This window comes from Sus scrofa, chromosome 14, assembly GCF_054392235.1.
Source record: "Sus scrofa isolate SSC_HxYL_T2T_F1_AM1 chromosome 14, Sscrofa_HxYL_maternal_Yorkshire_Landrace_v2.0, whole genome shotgun sequence".
Taxonomy (NCBI): domain Eukaryota; kingdom Metazoa; phylum Chordata; class Mammalia; order Artiodactyla; family Suidae; genus Sus; species Sus scrofa.
Genome location: NC_139396.1, coordinates 82,315,128 through 82,335,377, shown reverse-complemented (window position 1 = coordinate 82,335,377; position 20,250 = coordinate 82,315,128). Strand labels below are relative to the sequence as shown.

At 45.4% G+C, this 20,250-nt stretch overlaps 1 protein-coding gene across 4 annotated transcripts in view; it reads right to left on the bottom strand.

The window, feature by feature from the left end:
* Positions 1-1,319: 1,319 nt before the first annotated feature.
* The window catches only part of TAF5L (TATA-box binding protein associated factor 5 like), a 31,897-nt gene continuing 12,966 nt past the window's right edge, over positions 1,320-20,250 (bottom strand). For 2 of the 4 annotated variants that reach the window (XM_013983234.3, XM_005670983.4), the window contains exons 3-5: positions 17,735-17,839; positions 11,202-11,926; positions 1,320-3,284 (exon numbers count right to left, since the gene is read on the bottom strand). In XM_013983234.3, coding sequence (XP_013838688.1) covers positions 2,487-3,284; positions 11,202-11,926; positions 17,735-17,839 — 1,628 coding nt within the window. In that variant the 3' untranslated portion in view covers positions 1,320-2,486. The remainder of the gene's footprint in view (positions 3,285-11,201; positions 11,927-17,734; positions 17,840-20,250) is intronic. The other 2 variants (XM_084996882.1, XM_084996881.1) reach the window with 1 other exon arrangement.

Here is a 20,250-nt window from a genome sequence, read left to right as displayed (position 1 = left end):
CCTAATGCATTTCCGTGTGTAATCAAAGAAATTCTCCACTGGATTAGGGCATGGGGTCTAACACCCAGTGAGGAGACGGACCTTGTTCCTGGACAGTGACAACCTGGGGGCAGGACTGCAGACTCAGGAGGGTGACATAGGGAGAAAATTCCATTAAAAAAAAAAAAAAAAAAAAAAGAGCAAGTTCTGTTGTGGCTTCAGTGGATTAAGAACCCAATTAATATTCTTGAGAATATGGGTTTGATCCCTGGCCCCACTCAGTGGTTTAAGGATCTGGTGTTGCTATGGCTGTGTGTAGGCCTGCAGCTGCAGCTCTGATTCCACCCCTAGCCTGGGAGCCTTCATATGTTGCAGGTGTGGACCTTAAGAGAAAAAAAAAAAAATCTCTGTATTAAAAAAAATCTCACAAAGCCTTTCCAAATCATCCTAAATCAGTGATATTTTCACTTCTGAGAATGATTCAGCCCAATTAAGGGTTTTCGCTGTTTCTAGCACTACATCATGCAATCTAACTTAAGCTCACTTAGTGCTTGAATTCTAGGCTTTACCAGCAGACCATGTGAACGGTGATACTGTCTGGCTAGGTTGCCAAAGATTCTATTTACAATGTCTCAAATATATGGACTTTTATGAAAAAGAAACATTTCCTGTTAATTGACATCTCAGCCTCAAGTAAAAAAAAAAAATTAGATTCTTATCTTCCTTTTTAATTTCCTGATACATCTTGGTGTCCTTGCCAGAAAATTGTTTTTATTTTTTTTTCTTTTTTGGCTGCCCTGTGGCATATGGAATTCCAGGGCCAGGGATCAGATCTGAGCTGCAGTTGCAACCTATGCCACAGCTGTGGCAACACCAAATCTTTTAATCTGCTGTGCTGGGCCAGGATGGGACCTGTGTCCTGGTGCTGCAGCGATGCCACAGGACCTGTTGCACCACAGAAAATTAGGAGTCCTTTACCTGGAATGGTTCCATAAATGGTTTGAGTCAATGACTCCTTTCTCATGCACCGTAGAGATTTTATAATAGGCTCTTTAAAGAAAACTGAAGTAGGAGCTCAGCAGATGACTCTAGATAGAAACACATGCTGTCTCTGGTCAGCACTGGCAATCTTGGAGGCATAAAAAGTATGAAATGCTGTTGAAAACCCATGTGACTGCCAAGCAGAATCATGAAGCAAACTGAACGGAACAGCAGGATGTAACTGTGCACCTCTGGGGAGGCTGGCCTCCGCAGCACTGTTGTCTTGAAGAGGTGGCCAGGTGCCTCCCTGGGACGGCCACACACTCTCCTGCCCTCAGTTTAAAAGAGAGGCCAACACCTTTTTTTTTTTTTTTTGAAACTAAATACATTTTAATAGAAAACAAAATACAAAATAACTCTTTTCAGAAAACAGAAATATTTAATCCTTTTCCCACAAATTATAAGCTGCTTTATCCTCAGAGCATAGTTTTATATGCGTGTGTTCATATTTAGCATTTGTTTCACAGAGTGTTCATTAAACTGCAATTGCAAAGCAGGAGGTGGGAGGGACGACCTCGGGAGAAAAAGACGCTGGAAGAGCCACACCTCTGAATCACTTGGAAATTCAACATTTTCTAATTCTATCTTTTGACTTATCACTTCAAATTATTTTCATTTCTTTACTACAATCTGTCCTTTCAGGGGAGAGAACTGTTAAAAGAAGTGCAGCCATGAAGACTTTCTTTCCCACCATCGCTGCAGGAGCCCGACTTTTCCAATCAAATCCACCCACCATTTCTGGAAACATGTCAGCTCAGTGATCAGTCTGTCACCCAGAAATGTTCCCTTTCTCCCAATACACTGTGTTATACCAAATTCTCTGAGTTCCCTGAACCTCAAAATTCCAAGTATCACAGCCAGTGCCAGGAGTAAAACCTGAAAGATGAGAGCAGAGAAGGGCCTCTCTGCCAGTGCTAGGTTTCCTCTTCTCAATAATAATAATAATTATAATTATAATAACAATAATAAAAATCCTGGTTCTCTATAATCACGGAAAAGGAAAGACATTTGCCAGGATGGCCCCGCCCCCTTTCCTAGACCCCCGCCCACGTTCCTACCCAGATAGAGTCCCCTCCGCCCAGTGACCCTGCAGCACTGCTGCTGGTGGCCGGGCAAACACCCTCGGACCAAGCACAGCCCCAGCAGGTGAGCGGCATCTTGGCTCCACAGACAGAAAACGAGCAGACACTGGTGGGGGCAGGGGTGGTGGGGGTGGTGGCAGCAGTGGCACATGTGGACATAGGGTGATCTTCGTGATTCTTGACCCCATGCTCTTGATCACCACCCTTCCTCCCCCTGACCTCTGACACTTGGGGGCTGAGCGAAGGGTGGGTGGTGAGCTTGGGAAATCTGCAGGAGCAGGGAAGTGGGGAGCCTTTCACAGTCAGCCAGTGATTCCATCAGTCTGTTCTAAGATTCCGTCTGGAGCCCTAGCCTCGCCCCAGTCCGTTCCATCAGCTACAAAATCAATGTTCCTGATTTTCTTGTGTGATTCCGGTCACCAGCAGGAGGTTGCAGGCCATGAACTGCACGCTCAGCACGTTGCTCATCTGGCCGGTGTAGACGCCCACCAGCTCGCTGGAGGAGCCATCGGTGGGCGCGCTGCAGTGCGTGTTCCGGATGTCCCAGACACGCACTGAATTGTCCATGGATGCTGACGCGATCAAGCTGCTGTCAGGGCTAAAGGTGAGGCTGGTGATGTTGTCTGTATGGCCTCGCAGCTCTTTGAAGAGGGTCCCAGATGCCAGGTCCCACAGCTTCAGACGCTGGTCCTCGCCTGCCGACGCCAAGTACTTTCCATTGGGGGAGAAGGCCAGAGAGAGCACGGGGCCTCGGTGGCCGGTGAAGAGCCTCACCGAGTTCCCCTGCTGCGCGCTCCACAGCCGGACGGTCTTGTCAGTGGAGCCCGTGGCTAAGTAGTTTGAGTTGGGGTGGAACTTGACGCAGTCCACATCGGCCAGGTGCCCGGCGTAGATCCGCAGTGGGTACGTCCGATCGAAGGACCACAGCCTGGCTGTGCGGTCGTGGGAGCCGCTGGCGAAGTACAGGCTGTATGGGCTAATGTCCACATCCCACACTGGGTAGGCGTGGCCCTGGTACAGCACAGTGTTGGTGAAGCTGCCCAGGTCCCAGTATCGGATGGACATATCTTCAGAGCAGGAGAGCAACCCTGAGCTGTCCGCGAGGAACCGCGTGCTGTACACTGGCCCACAGTGTCCCCGCAGGACCTTCATCTCCGTGCCCACGTCATCGTCCTCATCATCCTGGGAACATGGGGGGATGAGCACATAAGAAAAGAATGTTTAATGTTTGCCATGGAAAACCTAACTCCAGAAACAAAAGGCTTGCTTGGGAAGTAGCACTGGCCCGGCAAAGACTCTGCCTTCAAGGGGGACCCCAGAACTGATTCCTAACTGCATAACCAAGTAGCACATCTTGTATAACTCACAGGTTACTTTCCTTCAATTCATCTTGAAGCCAAGACTGATTTGATTTTTTATCAAATCAAAAGGTACAGAAATGCAGGCTGTTACTGCTGAGTATGGACTGTGGCCCTTACTCCTAGGTGGAGAACAGATTCCAAAAGCCGACCAAAAGGTAGCTTAGGGTAACTTCCACTGATTGTTCTGATACATGTCACTTGAAAGGATCTACTTTTGAATTTATGTTCTTAGATCCTCTACTCTATAGGCAGGTCTTGACCTGTCAGTCTCGGCTGCTGTGGAGGCCACACTGGTCCCTGTTTCTGGTCCATTAGGAAAAACTGACAAGTTTGTCACTCCTACAACTCGGGTCGCTGATGAAGGCAGACATGGTTTCACTTCAAAAGCTGTACAGAACCACTGGGGATGTTTAGCCAAAAATAAAACCTGGATATATCAGAATCAGTAGTAAGCAGAAAGATGCAATTATCAATAAATTACACTCAGACCCTATGACCAGGCAAAAACTGCTGGTGTCCCAAAACATATAAAAGTTTTCAATCTGACTTTCTGGAGGGTCTCAAATCTTTTCCCAAAGTAACAAATGAGGCATGAATTCAGAATTGCTTAAACAGAGCCAAGTGACTCATGTGATTCTTGGAAATAAATTTCTACATGTGGGGACATAAAAGAGGATTCATGACACTGGGGGAAGTCCCCATCTCTTCCTCTCCCCACAAGTACACCATCTGTGTTCAAATCCATTTTCCCTTCCTTCTCTCACAGACAAGCTGCTCAAAACTACGGCTGTCTCCAACTTGGAATGCATAAATTGAGTTTTAATTAAACACTAGAAGAATAAGGAGTAAGATGAAGCTACTTGAACCAATTGGCTTTGTTGGCTAAGAAAGAACTATTTTTGTGAGCCTTTGTACAAGAAAAGGGAATCTTTTTAACTTCTATTTAGAACTATTAAATTCAAAATAGAATGAACACCTCCATGTGTACATATTTGAGAATAGTTGAGAAAAAAGAAACATCGATGTCCATGAACATACAAAATGGCTATTCCAGACTCAACACTGAAAAATCTCAAGCATTTGGGAGCTTAAGGGTCTACTGAGTGTTACCAAGAATATCAGTAATTTTCCTTTCCAGAGAGGTTATGACAACACTTTCAAATTTCAAGAATGACTCACTGCTCTACCCCAGAGAGTTGATATAAGAGCTGTGGGGCAGAACCCCCCCTCCCCAGATGGATTACACAAAAGATTCTCTGAAAGTCAACAGCGGATTAAAGGGCACATTACTATCTCTGAGGCTTAATTGGTCTACACTGGAGCAGGAAGTTACAGACATGGGTTTTCACCTTCTTAGTGGGGCCTCTGGGTGGAGAGAGGAAGCTGCACCAGGAGTCAGGATGCACTTCCGAGGGGTGCCCACCACTGTCCTTAGCCTGAGGAAAAGTGCCTGGGTGACTCCATAAACCAAGAAATGGGGAAACCAGAGCATTTCTGCTGGCTATCCCTATCAGCTGCTTGCCAGGACCACAGCTTAAAATAGCCTGGCCACATCTTCTTCTGTGGCTCAACCCAGTCCCACAAGGGCCTCAGCACAGCTGAGCTGAAAGACTGAACCAGCAGCAGATGTACACATGCCCAATCCCTCAGCCCCCCACCCCATGCTAAAAGGACAACACCCCAAAGTCCCTACAACCGTCTGAACACCCCACTGTAAAATCCTATTTGGGATGCATCCCACATGCAGCCCAAATAGGAATTTTTAAAAATCTGTAAAGGATATTCATGTAATAATAAACTCTATTATGTACATGATAAAATATGCCTAAAATAGAAATTTTAAAAGAATAAGAGAAACAAGGACAAAGAGATTTGCAAACATGAGCCTCTATACTAGAGCCTGTGGGCCCTGCTTTAGACCAGGGAGTACCTGAATATCTGACTTGCTATGACGTCTGCTTCTGCACTACAATGTTCCAAGGGCCCCAGCTCCCTATGCAGTTTTTCCTAGATTAGGGGTACTGTGGGATCTGAAATTTAGCCTCGGGCTGTTCCCCAATGAACTACTAATGAAACTGAAGGAAATTAAATATGGCTGGGCGTGGCAGTGAGACACTGCTAGCTGTCTGAGTGGTGACAGCGGCCTGGTCGAGGACAGAAACAGGCTAGTGTGAATGGACGAGTGCTGCAAATATAAAAGACACACTGAACTCTTGAGCTTTAGGACAAAAAGGGAGAATGCAACAGACTTCATTAGTACTTTAAAAAATATTGCTTACATGTTGAGATGATAATATTTTGGCCATACTGGACTGCATAAAATACTTTATTAAAATTAACTTTGACCATTTCTTTTTTTTTTTTTCCCTTCTTTTTGTCTTTTTCTAGGGCCGCATCTGAGGCATATGGAGGTTCCCAGGCTAGAGGTCCAATCAGAGCTGAAGCCACCGGCCTACACCAGCGCCACAGCAACACCAGATCCGAGCCGAGTCTACAATCTACACCACAGCTCATGGCACTGCCAGATCCTTAACCCACTGAGCAAGGCCAGGGATCGAACCCGCAGCCTTATGGTTCCTAGTTGGATTCGTTAACCACTGAGCCATGACGGGAACTCAGACCATTTTTTTTTACTTTTAGTGTCAGTACTAGACAATTTTAAATTACACATACATATACGGCTCACCTTACATTCCTTTTGGCCAGCACGGATCTAAACAACACTTTTATGCACATAGTACAGAACTGAATACTAGTGACGATCCTGACTGTACTTTTCACATTTAGAGTACAGGATTAGGGAAAGAATGACCGATCATTATATGAACTGAATATAGGTGCTGTTCTGTTGTCCTATTCATGCAACTGGACAGAAGGGCAAATCCTCCAGCTGGTACCTGAGGTTTGCCATGTTGCTCAAATATTAAAACACAGAGCTGCCAATCACAAGGGTGAAAGTTGGATCTAGGGGGTGGAGGCTGGATGGGGTTTGCAGGCCCTCTCACTAGCCTGTGTGTCTCCGCCAGGAGGAGGCTTCCAGTACTGGAATGACAGAAGAAGCCTGGTTGGGCCTGAGAACAATTTCAGGGGCTAATCCAGATGATCCTCGAGTGGACACAACAGAGCTGCAGAGCAGTGCTGTAACTCATTGTATTCAGTGTAGTATTATACTCACATAGGTGCTTATAGTTACTGTTTTTTTATTTTTTTTTAATGAGTTATAAATCACATACTATAAAATTCATTTTTTTTTGGCCACACCCCCAGCACATGGAGTTCCTGGGCCAGGAACTGAATCTTAGCCACAGTTGTGACCTACTCCACAGCTACAGCAATGCCAGATCTTTAACCCACTGTGCTGGGCCAGGGAATGAACATGCATCTCTGTGGTGACCAGAGTTGACACAGTCGGATCCTTAACCCACCACGCCACAGAAGGTACTCCTAAAATTCACTCTTCTTAAAGTGAATAATTCAATGGTTTTTAGTATATTCACAGAGTTGTGCAAATATCAATAGTATCCAGTACAGAACATTTTCATCACCTCAAAAACAAACCCTGTACTATCAGCAGTAACCCCCCAGTCACCTGTGCCCAGCCCCTGGTGACCACTAGTCTACTTTCTGTCCCTGTGGCTGTGCCTGTTCTGAGTGTTTCCCATAAATGGAATCATAGGACACGTGGTTCTTTGTGACCAGCTTCTTCTATTTTGCACAATGTTTCCAAGGTTCACCCACATTACAGCATATGTTGTGTACCATGTAGCTTCACTCTTTTAATAGTGAATCATATTCCAATGTATAGATATATTACCTTTTTTATTCATTCATCAGCTGAAGGACACATGGGATGTCTCCGCGTGCTACCTACTACAAATAATGCTGTGAACATCTGTGTACAAGTTTTTGCGTGGATGTATGTATACAGTTCTCCTGGGTATAGACCTAGAAATGAATTGCTTGTCTGACCACTGTTTTAAACACCTAGTAAAACACCTTATCCACTAATTTATTGCTTCCCAAATATTAAAGCAGAGACGGCAAACTGGCTTTTTATTTTGGTTTACACAGTGCTTCCTATTTCCCACTACCTCTCTGATCAAGGTGTTTCATCATTTACTTTTACCTGCTTGGCTTCTATAGGCATGTGAGTTTTTGACCTCTGAATTAATACTTTCAATTTTAATTGTGAAGTCTATATGGAAAAAGAAACTCCAAGTTCTCATTGAAGAAACATTAAAAACCAACCCTCAGAACTAATTTATAGCTTGCTTTCCCCTGAAATCCTCCTTGTCAGAAACCAAAAAGAAAACTTTCCCCAAACTGCTGTGACAAAATGAGTGGGGGTGAGGTTAAGTGGTGGTGGTGGTGCTGGGTATAGAAATCCCAAACAGGAAACTCAACTTTTATTTATTTATTTTTTTGTCTTTTGTCTTTTTGTCTTTTGTTGTTGTTGTTGTTGTTGTTGCTATTTCTTGGGCCGCTCCCGCAGCATATGGAGGTTCCCAGGCTAGGGGGCGAATTGGAGCTGTAGCCACCGGCCTATGCCAGAGCCACAGCAACGCTGGATCTGAGCCGCCTCTGCAACCTACACCACAGCTCATGGCAATGCCGGATCGTTAACCCACTGAGCAAGGGCAGGGACCGAACCCGCAACCTCATGGTTCCTAGTCGGATTCGTTAACCACTGCGCCACGACGGGAACTCCAGGAAACTCAACTTTTAAACTAAAGTTGAGGAAGGTCTCAATTTTAGTCTAAAATTGAAAAGTCGTTCTCAAGGAGGGCAGAGGCTAGAATTTATAGCACTAATACAAATAATGATAAATGAGCCAAAAAGACAGACAAAACCACCACCCCTGACATCCTGTTTCCTTGAGGTGGATGGCACCTCCCCACCAGCCACTCAGCTGAGACACAAATGCCCTCCTTGCCCCTTCCTCCCAGCAAGCCCCTCTGCCACTCGGGCACTGAGCTGCTGTCTGGCCCACCCACCGGGCTCCTTCTCCAGACCTGCTACTCCCGTGCCAGTGCCCACTCCAGCCACACTGAACTTCTGTCAATTCCAGAATTCACTGTGTCCCTCCTCACCCCAAGGTCTTCAGATACATGCAGAATGTGAGCAGAACAAGGCACAGAGCTAGTTTTCACTTGCAGCCAGGCATACTCTTAACATTCTTTATTTTTGTCTAATGTTCTTTACATCTTTCTATCTTTACTATCTTTCTTTATCTTATTTTTTTGCTTTTTTCTTTTTAGGGCCATTCCTGTGGCATATGGAAGTTGCCGGGCTAGGGGTCAAATTGGAGCTGCAGCTGCCGGCCTAAACCACAGCCACAGCAATGCTAGACCTCAGCTGCATCTGCCACCTAAACCACAGCTCATGGCAATGCCATATCCTTAACCCACTGAACAGGGCCAGGGACTGACCCCATATCATCCTCATGGATTCTAGTCGGATTGTTAGTGCTGAGCCACAACGGAACTTGATCTTATTTTTTAATGCCTAGACCAACCCCCAAACTCAGGGTTACCAAAGCTAATAAGGTTAGTAGGAATAATTTTTTTTTCACTTTTTTTTTGTCTTTTGTCTTTTTAGGTCCACACCTGCGGCATATGGAGGTTGCCAGGCTAGGGGTCTAATTGGGGCTGTAGCCACCGGCCTACGCCAGATCCGAGCTGCATCTACGACCTACACCACAGCTCACAGCAACACCAGATCCTTAATCCACTGAGGGAGGCCAGGGAGCGAACTTGAAACCTCATGGTTCCTAGTCAGATTTGTCTCCGCTGTGCCACAATGGGAACTACTAAACTAGAAAATTGAAAGTAAATGAGGACAGTATCACTTAGTTGTATGTGAAGAACCCCTAAGAGGCTAGAACTGTCTGCGAGAAAAAGAGAAATTGGATAATTCAAGTACATACACAATGAACAATATTTTGGAGGGCACTAGAGAATTGCAGAAATCCAAACTTGAGTACTGGAATTTAGACTCTACTCGTCATAACAAACTCTTCTTATTCTCTTAGTTGTAAGAAATAAAGACTCAACGGCCACACAACTAAAAAGTGACTCAGAAAACCGGAATAGGTAAAGAGAGGCTTAATTTGTATCTCCAACATTTGTTTTTTATGTTTTTTTTTTGTCTTTTTGCCATTTCTTCGGCTGCTCCCGCGGCATATGGAGGTTCCCAGGCTAGGGGTCTAATCGGAGCTGTAGCTGCCGGCCTATGCCAGAGCCACAGCAACTCGGGATCCGGGATCCGGGATATGAGCCGCCTCTGCAACCTATACCACAGCTCACGGCAACGCCGGAACCTTAACCCACTGAGCAAGGCCAGGGATCGAACCCGCAACCTCATGGTTCCTAGTCGGATTCGTTAACCACTGCGCCACAACAGGAACTCCTTTTTTTTTTTTTTTTTTGGTCTTTTTAGGGCCACACCTGTGACATATGGAGGTTCCCCGGCTAGGGGCTGAATCAGAGCTATAGCTGCTGGCCTATGCCACAGCAATGCCAGATCTGAGCCATGTCTGTGACCTGCACCAGGCTCATGGCAATACCGGATCTCTAACCCACTGAGTGGGGCCAGGGATCAAACCTGCATCCTCCTGGATACTAGTCAAGATCTGTTTTTGCTGAGCCATGATGGGAACTCCCTGTATATCCAATATTCTTTATGTCTTTATGAGCAACTGGAAATTAACTCAAGCGATTTTTTTTTTTTGTTCACTCATTCATTTTCCACCTGGTGCAAGGAATTTTCCATCTAAAGTAACTTCAGCCCAAGCCATGTGATTTTCAGTGGTACTATGACAAAAACATCTAGCCCACAACTTTGGTGGTGTCACTCTCTGGGGACGATAACTCTGGGAAGTGCAACTGCTGTCTCTTTTGCTCAGGTTTCTTCTGAGGCAGTGATTGTCAATGATCTGAAACTAGGGTGCTGGGCCTGCCCTTTGCCCTGACTACCCTAATCAACGCAAACCAGATCATTACACTGACTACTAGATGAAATGCCAACCATGCATCCTTTTCACAGTGGGGTATGGGGAATCCTGGGTGAAGCCAGAGGACGTGTGCCGCTCTCGAGAAGCTGAGAGCACCCAGGGTGGGTGGGAGTGGAGAGAAATCCATGTTCTTATTTACCTTTTCTTTCCTTTTTTTTTTTTTAAGGGTTGCACCCACAGTATTTGGAGGTTCCCAGGCTAGGGGTCAAATCAGAGCTGTAGCCGCCAGCCTACGCCAGAGCCACAGCAACGCAGGATCCAAGCCAAGTCTGTGACCTACACCACAGTTCATGGCAACACCGGATCCTTAACCCACTGAGTGAGGCCAAGGATCGAACCTGCGTCCTCATAGATCCTGGTTGGGTTCGTTAACCACTGAGCCATGACGGGAACTCCCTCGTTTACTGTTGATGAGACGGTGAAATGGCAACATCACAATGTGCATGCACACATGCACACCCACATTTACATAGATCTCAATATTGGCTCAAGGTCTTTAATTAGACTTAGCAACATCATCCACATTTCAGACAGAAATAGTTTTCCTCTCCACGAGGTAGGGTGCAGGTAGGAACTCACTGGCTATATCACAAGGCATGAGTCTGGAGTTAGCCAAACAATGAGGGAAATAATGAAGCCCATTCTACACGAGCTCTGTCGCTTGTCCTAAGAATATTCTAAGGACACTAGGAAGGCAGGTGTAGGAAAGAAAACTGATATTCCTACCTCCTCCTCCAGGATATCACAAGCCAAGTGGATGCGGGACACATCTACCCGATGGGGCTCTGGCTTGAGCTTCTTGGAGCGCAAACTCCATAGCTTTATACAGGAGTTGTCAAAGCCAGCCGCCAGCAGCTTGCTCTCTGGGGAGATCTCCGCTGTGTTCAGAAGCTGCTCGGTGTTATAGAAGGCATAGAAGCAGATGGTGGTGAGGGAGGGTGGGCCATCCTTGACGCGCTTAATGCTCTCCTGCAGGACCTCTAGCGCGGCCTCATTCTGCAGGATGGGGGCCGGCATGTCGGTGGGCTCCAGGCCGCTGCCCTCACCCCGGGAGGAGCCGCCACTGGCGTAGAGCTGGTAGTCTGTCCTCTTGGCGGGCTGCACGTCCAGATGGATGTGCCAGGTGAGGACCCGGCACAGGGCGGCGTTGTTGTCACTCTGGAGGTAGCGGAGAAGGTAGTTGTAGCTGTCCTCCTGGAGACGGACCACGTACTTGTTGTCCAGGAAGGCCCGTAGCCGGAAATTGGACAGGATGTCCTGGACGGTCTGCGTGGTCTGCAGCTGCTCGATGACGTCCTTCTGGCTGGCGTTCTGCAGAAACATCCCGTGGAAGCGGCTGTAGAAACTTTCCACCGTGCTCTTCGCACTGTTCTGGACCAGGTTGAGATGGAGGTAGACAAAGAGGGGATAGAGGAGAGGCATCACTTCGTGGCTGTGCTGGGAGTCAGAGTCTACAACGAAAAGAAGCGAGGGCTTTATAATTGATATCATCCTCTGGAGAGCCTGGCAGGTGACCCTCCTCACCAGGACCCTACTCTCTGAGGCTATGGATTGAAGTATAAGCCCAACACAGAATTCTGGAAACCCGAAGTCCAAGCCTGTGGACCAAGGAAGGAAGAGCATGAATGCTGCAGCCCAGCAAATGTGGCCTGAATCAGCCGCAAGCCAGGAATCCAATGCCCAGAGGTTAGATTTGCCTGTTTTCACACCCATTTGGTAGCTCGTATCCAGGTCTTTAAGGTTAGTAATTCCCCCAACACATCAGTGTTGCTCAAACTGGGTACCTCAAACCTTGGAGAGACCTTAGATGTATTCTTGGGAGACCGAGAAACTTTTAAACTTAATAACATTAAAAAAAAAAAATGAACACAAGTAAATCAGAATTATCTGGATGGCCTTTAGAAAGTAAGTACTGACACATAGCTTTGTGCTCTGTCTTGTGATTACTCTTTCCCCATCAGCTGCAGTGATGGGTTCATGAACAGATCCAGCTACCTGGGCTGGCATGTCCCAAGGCTAAGTGACACTGTTCATCCACAACTGTCCCATATCTGTCAGTGTACTCATTCTGATTTCACTGGTTAAAAAGTACAACTTCTCTTCTGCAGTGATAATTCACAAACAAAACATTTTCATGTCATTAAGACTAAATCGTTTATTAATTTGAGAATTTAACACCATAAAACTACGTGACCAAGAATGCTCAAAAAAGTGTGCAGCTTTGTTATGAACTAAAGAGAAAAGCACAGGGCTGTATGTGATGCCTCCAAGAGTGGGTGGGTCTCGTCCAATCAGGTGAAGGTCTTAGTAAAACAAAGACTGACCTCCCTCAGAGAAGAGGAAATTCTGCCAGCAGACATCTCTGGACATGAACTATGGCTCTCCAGGTGCCAGCCTGTGGGACCACCCTCTGGCAGATGTTGACTTCCTGCCTCCACAATCATGTGAACCAGTCAGTTCCTTAGATATCTCTCTCTGTATACATTCTACTGGTTCTGTTTCTCTGGAGAACCCTGACTAATCAGATTTTGGTATTTCTTTAAGTTCTTTGGGGTGTGGCCAAATATACATATCTATACATGTGTAATCTGATTACAAAGTAGCATATTCTCTGAAAAGTGGGCTTTTCCTTCCTTCCATCTATCCACTGAATGTGTAAGGAATGCCTATTTGGTGCCACGCTGCTGGTGGTAAATAGAGAAAAATGGGGTTTTTCACGGAGTCTGCAGAAGCTGCTGTGAAAAGGACACTAAGTGACACTAAGCACTGAGCCCACTGGTCCTCATTCCCTTGCCCTTCTCTGCAGATTGCATGCTGTCCTTCGCTCTGAAACAGCAGAGCCTGGTCCGACCGATCATGTCCCTGCCCTGGGGGATCCTCTTCCTCCCCTCAGTCCTCAAAGCTTTAGAGAACCAACATGGCGTGTGCCTTCTCGAGCCAGGCACCTCATACCCATGCTGGGTCTAGAGTCATAGCTGTCCCCTGGTTCAGATCCAGAGTGACTGACCCCATAGTCTTGTCTTCCCTCTTTGTGTGAGGAGAGCTCACAGAGCCTCTAGAGCCCAACTTCTGGAGAAGTATGTTTAGGGCACCACAGCCCTAGAAACGCATCGCCATCTTCCAGACTTTGGTCTGTACTTCCATGCAGCTGATGCAGCCCGTATCCCTCTTAGATCCTCCCACTGCTGGCTACAGGCAGGAGGCCATGGACAATGTAAAAAGTATCACCTGATTTATTTTCACCATGAAATCAAGACCCTGTGGTGGACAACTCAGGCTGGCCTCCCATCACCCCTCTCACAAACACCCTTATCAACTTATGCTTCACAGGCATTCACGCTAAGGCTTGTCTCCCTCATACAGGATAAGGGTCACACTTCTAGGCTTGTGGTCACTTCTTTCCTCAGTTCTGCCTGTCTTTATCTTTAGTTGGAAAGCTAATTTCTTCACTGTTCCTGAAAAAAGAATCACCATCTCTGGTCTTGTGCTCCTGCCTTTACCTGCAGCCCGAACCCTCCCACTCCCCAGCGAGGCCTTCCCTGACTCCCCATCTACATCCTCTCCTGTCACTCCAATTGCAATTCCCATGGACACGACATCCAGCAACTGACTCCATCCACACTGACCCCACGGAAACACTTTCCTATATTCACATTTCATTTAAAAACTGTTACTTTTAGGAGTTCCCATCGTGGCGCAGTGGAAACGAATCCGAGTAGGAACCATGAGGTTGCGGGTTCACTCCCTGGCTTCACTCAGTGGGTTAAGGATCCAGTGTTGCTGTGGTGTAGGTCGCAGATTCAGCTTGGATCTGGTGTTGCTATGGCTCTGGTGTAGGCTAGCAGCTGTAGCTCCTATTAGACCCCTAGCCTGGGAATCTCCACATGCTGTGGGTGCGGCCCTAAAAAGACAAAAAAGACAAAAAAAAAACCCCCAAACAAAAAAAACCCCAAAACTGTTACTTGTAGCCTTCCTTTTATGTTACGAGTAACTTCCAATTTAGACTAAGGACTACATGTTATATTTTATCTTGATGCTTCAGAAAGTTATTTATTTGATTTGGTTGACTGCTCTTCAGAGACCTGAAGAGTAGTGAAAAATGTTCCAGGAAAAGCAGTCTGTAAGGAAAAACGTATATATTCACCCCTTCAAAACAACCTCTGACCAGTGGATTAGAGAATTAAATTATAGACAGAGTTAACAGACATCTTTCTCAGTTTTAAACCAAGATAAATTGTGGGGAGTTCCTGTCATGGCGCAGTGGTTAACGAATCCGACTAGGAACCATGAGGTTGCGGGTTCCATCCCTGGCCTTGCTCAGTGGGTTAAGGATCCGGCGTTGCCGTGAGCTGTGGTGTAGGTTGCAGACACGGCTCGGATCCCGTGTTGCTGTAGCTCTGGCGTAGGCCAGTGGCTACGGCTCCGATTAGACTCCTAGCCTGGGAACCTCCATATGCCGCGGGAGCAGCCGAAGAAATGGCAAAAAGACAAAAAAGAAAAAAAAAAAAAAGAAATTGTGGAAGAAAAGGCTGATAGATTACAACTTAATGAAATGTAAAGTTCTGGGCAAAGGAAATCATGAGATGAAAATAAAAAAGGTACATATATTAGGAAGAAAACAGTACATCAAATATAAGGGACTCATAGCTATTCCACATTATGAGCTCTGGCAAATATTTAAGAAAAACATCAGGAGCCCAAAGAGATAAATTTCTCCTTAGCCATGCCCACAATATGCAGAAGTTCCCGGGTCAGGGATCGAACTTGTGCCACAGCAGCAACCCAAGCCACTGCAGTGACAACGCCAGGTTCTTAACCTGCTGTGCCATAAGAAAATTCCCCAAAGAGATAAAGCTGAACAGAAAACTTTGCACTGGGATAAATGTCATTAGTGATCAATTAAATATATCAATTCTTCACTGCAAAAAGTCATCATGGCTCTACATAAAATTATTCTAATGAGCCTATTTTGCTATAGCTATACTTCAATGATTAAAACTATAAACAAAAATCTATGTAATGTTACTACAGTCATGTGAACGTCATTTATGATGGAAATAAGAGGTCACATCCACGACGAGAGCTGTTTCAGAGCCTAAGTATGTGGAGTGTGTGGCTCACTTCCAACACATCTACTGCCATTTCCAGGCTGTGTGCAGTCAGCTCTCACAGAAATTCAGGCTGAATGAGTGAAGCTTCCTCATCACTAAATTGATGAGAGAAATTATAATCATATAATATTTTAAAAACCAAGTAAAACAACTTCCTAAAAACTGATTAAAAAAAAACAAAAACAAAACCAATGCTGATTCTTGCTTACCTCTAAATGAATCATTTTTTTCTTTTTATTTTTTTGCTTTTTTAGGGCTGAACCTACGGCACATGGAGGTTCCCAGGCTAGGGGTCAAATTGGAGCTGTAGCTGCCGGCCTACACCACAGCCACAGCAACATAGGATCCAAGCCACACCTGCGACCTACACCACAGCTCATGGCTACGCTGGATCCTTAACCCACTGAGCAAGGCCATGGATTGAACCTGTGTGCTCATGGATGTTAGTCAGATTCATTAACCGCTGAGCCACAACGGGAACTCCAGAAATCCTTCTTATAAATCCAATTTTTCTTTATCTTTAGTGTACATGGAAAACAGCTGATCACTGTTCTGAGATATTTAACATTCATATGATACGAGGATCTTAATGGAATTTCTTTTTTCCAGTTTAAACACAGTAGACTTTTCCTAAACTTTTAATTTTCATGACTTTTTTTTTGGTCTCTTTTCCCATTTTTTCTAGGGCCGTGCTTGCGGCATTTGGAGGTTCCCAGGCTAGGGGTCTAATCGGAGCTGTAGCTGCCAGCCTACACCACAGCCACAGCAACACTGGATCCTTAACCCACTGAGCGAGGCCAGGGAGTGAACTGCAACCTCATGGTTCCTAGTCATTAACCACTGTGCCACGAATATGGAGTGGGAACTCCATAATTTTCATGACTTTTTCATTTTTATAACAATTTAACAGACTTTTCTCTACTTATGAATCCCATCACTCAACAACCGTGAGACTGATAAAATAATCGTCTCTAGGGTTTTATTTTGTAACCTGTAACAGTTTGGTCATTTTGCCCAGCTACAGTTGCTGTGATCCTTAAGCCACTGAGCGAGGCCAGGGATCGAACCTGTGTCTTCATGGATACTAGTCAGGTTCATTACTGCTGAGCCATGACAGGAACTCCTGGATCATTTACTTTAAAATACCAACCATTATGAAGGTCAGCTATAATTAGGACAATTCTAAATACACAAAATAAGGGTTTTTTTTGTTTATATATTGAACACTTAACATCCATCTTTGCTATTAAACATAATTAACCTGAGGACTGTTCAAATACGGAAAGAAAAAATATTTTAACTATAATTTTTTTTATTAACTAATACATGCTAATTACTCTCCATCTTTTGAGGATAAAGTTTTATGTTTCTTATACCTCAAGATGTTTTGCATAAAGAAAGTACTCAACAAAAGACTTTAATAACCAGAATCAACATGGTCTCTCCTATAGTAATCAACTCTCCAACATTAAAATTATAATTAGTCATCTTAGGACTAGACAAAACCACTTGGTTTTGCCTTTGAACAGCCTTCTTCACACTATGTATGAGGAGCTAAAGGTCCCAGAGAAGCTAAATGACTCCATTTTTTAAAAAAGTGATTAATTTTAAAACTCACACAGTGAATTAGAAAAACTGATTAGAACTCATGTCTACTGTTATCTACTGACTGTGTTTCCATGGTTGTTATGCCATCCACAAACTGGTCTAAATTGCAACTTCTGATTCACAAGGATTATTGTCTTGCATTCTTGGAAGTAAGGATGAAAGACCATTTTGAGATGCACTACATCACCAGTAGTGACATCAATGTACATTTCAAAACGGCTGCATTTAGGGATGCTTCCCTATGCAGCAGAATGAGCTGCTTCTTATTTATTCAACACAAGTCACAATTGCTTGTCATGTGTCACAGGCCATGGACAAAACAGTGAGTAACACACCCAGAGCCCCAGCCCTTGCAAACTTGAATCCCCTGACTTAAGTCCCTCAGAAATTCCAACCCACCATACACCTGAATGCAAGGTCTGTGTTAAACTACCTTTGAACCCCTGCTACCTAACACCATAGCTGGAATAGGGCAGGTTCTCAGGGAAATGTGTATCACTCTTTCCTAGAAAGAAAAGGGTGCTTGTGCTGAGTACTCACCAGTAAGAAAATTCCGCAGCCTTCCAAACTGTACTTCATATTGCTGGGGCTCTGCCTGGCAAGGGGCTGCAGACACTATGTTGGCACAACCAGATTCTGATTGGACTAAGGAGGAAAAGATACAAAGATGAGGACAGGAGAGACAATCATTAGCCCAACATGTGACAGGATGGATGGAAGGGGGTGCTGAGGGGGCTCCAGCAGCACCTGACATTTTGTAGAATTTCAAAGGATATTAAGGCTTCAGGTTAAATACATACATCTATCTCCTCGCCTTCCTGATACCCAATGACATGGCAGCACAAGAAGGGAAGGTACAAAGCACAGGATACTAAGTTGGACCAGGGAGGACACACACACAAGCTCAGGAGACTCCATAACCTGAGATGGGTCTACTCTCAAAGGCTGTGCTGGGCACTTAGTGGGCCCCGCCACCTGGAAATCCAGTGTCTTTCACCTCTGAGAAATTTCCTTGAATCATTTTGTTGATTTCCTCCCATTTTCTCTTTCTGGGACTCAGTTTTGAGGCTACACCTTCTGAAATGATCCTTTCATCTTCTCTCCCATATTCAATTTTTTGACTTTCTGGGAGGCTTTCTCAACTTTTGACCCTTAAACTGACTTTTCAGTTTTACTGTCATGTGTTTATCTAAATGTTCTTTCTTTTCTTAAAATAGCATTCTCTTGTTTCAAGGCTATTAATGATGGTATTTTTGAAGTGTTCTTTTCTCTGTCGTTTGGTTCTTCTTCTTCTTTCTTTTTTCTTTGTTTTTTTTTTTTTTTTTGGCCTCATCCGCAGCATGTGGAAGTTCCTGGGGCAAGTGATAGAACCAGCATCATAGCAGTGACTCAAGCTGCTGCAGTGACAATGCTGGATCCTTAATCCATTACACCACCAGGGAACTCATCTGCTGTTTGCTTTTCACCACTTCTTTCCTTTTCCACTTTCATATTAAGTACAGTAGTTTCTCCAAGGGTCTGAGAGGCCCTAGCTATCTGGGAGTGAGGTACCATAGAGCAGATGAGAACTTGGTGTGTGCACCCAAGCAGACCCAGATGGCAATTTCCCAGTGTCAGTGTCTCTAGGTCTCTTCTGTTGGCATAGCAGGCTCAACAGGCACAAGCCTTTTCATCCCCCCTGGACAACATGTGCCTGGTTGCCAGTGTTCTGAGTAGAGGCAAAAGGAATGCTGGAGTCTCAATGTTTAGTAACACATACTTCATCTCCATTCCTGAGTTTATGCTTTCTAAACGGAGAAGCAAAATTCTATCCCCACTTTTGGCTTGGGGTAAGCAGAGAACTGGGGGAAGGTGGCTGAGGATTGAGAGGAACCGTTCTCTCAATACTTGGGGTGAAGCACTGACAGGTGTTGGAGGGTGGGAGCAGCGGTGGTCATTAACATAGCAGGGCCGAGGGACCACCATGTAAAATGTGAAGTGGGTACAGGTGCAAAGACAGTAAATGTTCCCCCTAGACCCCAGAGGCATCTAGAAGCAGGAGGAGATGCTGGAGGCTGCACAGGTGAGGATGGGGCCTCCTTTGTGCTGCCCAGCCAGGAGGGGCCCTGTCCCGAGTCCCTCTCCTCATCATTCCCATGACCACTCTGCAGCGCAGGCTGACCTCACCTCTCCCCGGATCACACTATGCCTTCTGCCTAGTTCCCTGCTTCTAATCTGGGCCTCCCCTCAGCAACACAGACACAAGGGCCATCCTAAAATCCACATTTGATAACTTGGATACCCTCCAGCAACTTGCTTCCCAACGAGCTCCTAACGATTCTTTAGAAACTCAGTTCATTCCTTCTACAATTTGCTGACCCCTGACTTTATGTTGGGAACCATGAGACCTTCTGGGAAGCCCTTCTTGACCTGCCAGCCTAACTTAGTGGACGATCTTCTTTGTTCCTATAGGGCCTGAGCACTCCCCTTCCCAGAACTCACTGCGTCACCCCCTCCACAAGTGCTGGTTTACCTGCCTCATTTCCCGACCATGATGCTAAGCTCCTCAGGAGCTGGGATCAAATCTTAGCTCTTTCTGGAGCTTCTCAGCACCTGGCCGACAGCAGACGTCCAAGACTGTCTGCTGAATGAAGACATAATTATTCAGATTACTCAAAAGAAAGACACCTAGGACAAAATCTTATGATAATTACATTTCATGCTTCTCACATTTCTTGGTGGCTTTCCAAGAAAAACAGTGACTCTCCTAATCAGCCATTATAACCAAAAACACAAATTTTATAGTGCTTGCTCCTATTTTCTAACAACTACAGCACAGGATTACTGTCCGCAGGTTCTAATGAACACAGGGCATCAAGAGATTAAGAAAGACTATGAGGGCAAGTTGAGAAGGAATTCCTCTGGTCCTGCACATTGGCCAGCCTTCCAGAAACAGTAAGGTGTGCATGAATCTATTCCAAGTCCATCACCTGGCCCTGCTCTTGTTGAGGGCATAACCCCAGTAAGGTGTATATCAAACTGTCCCAAGTATATCATCTGACCCTGCTTTTGTCAAG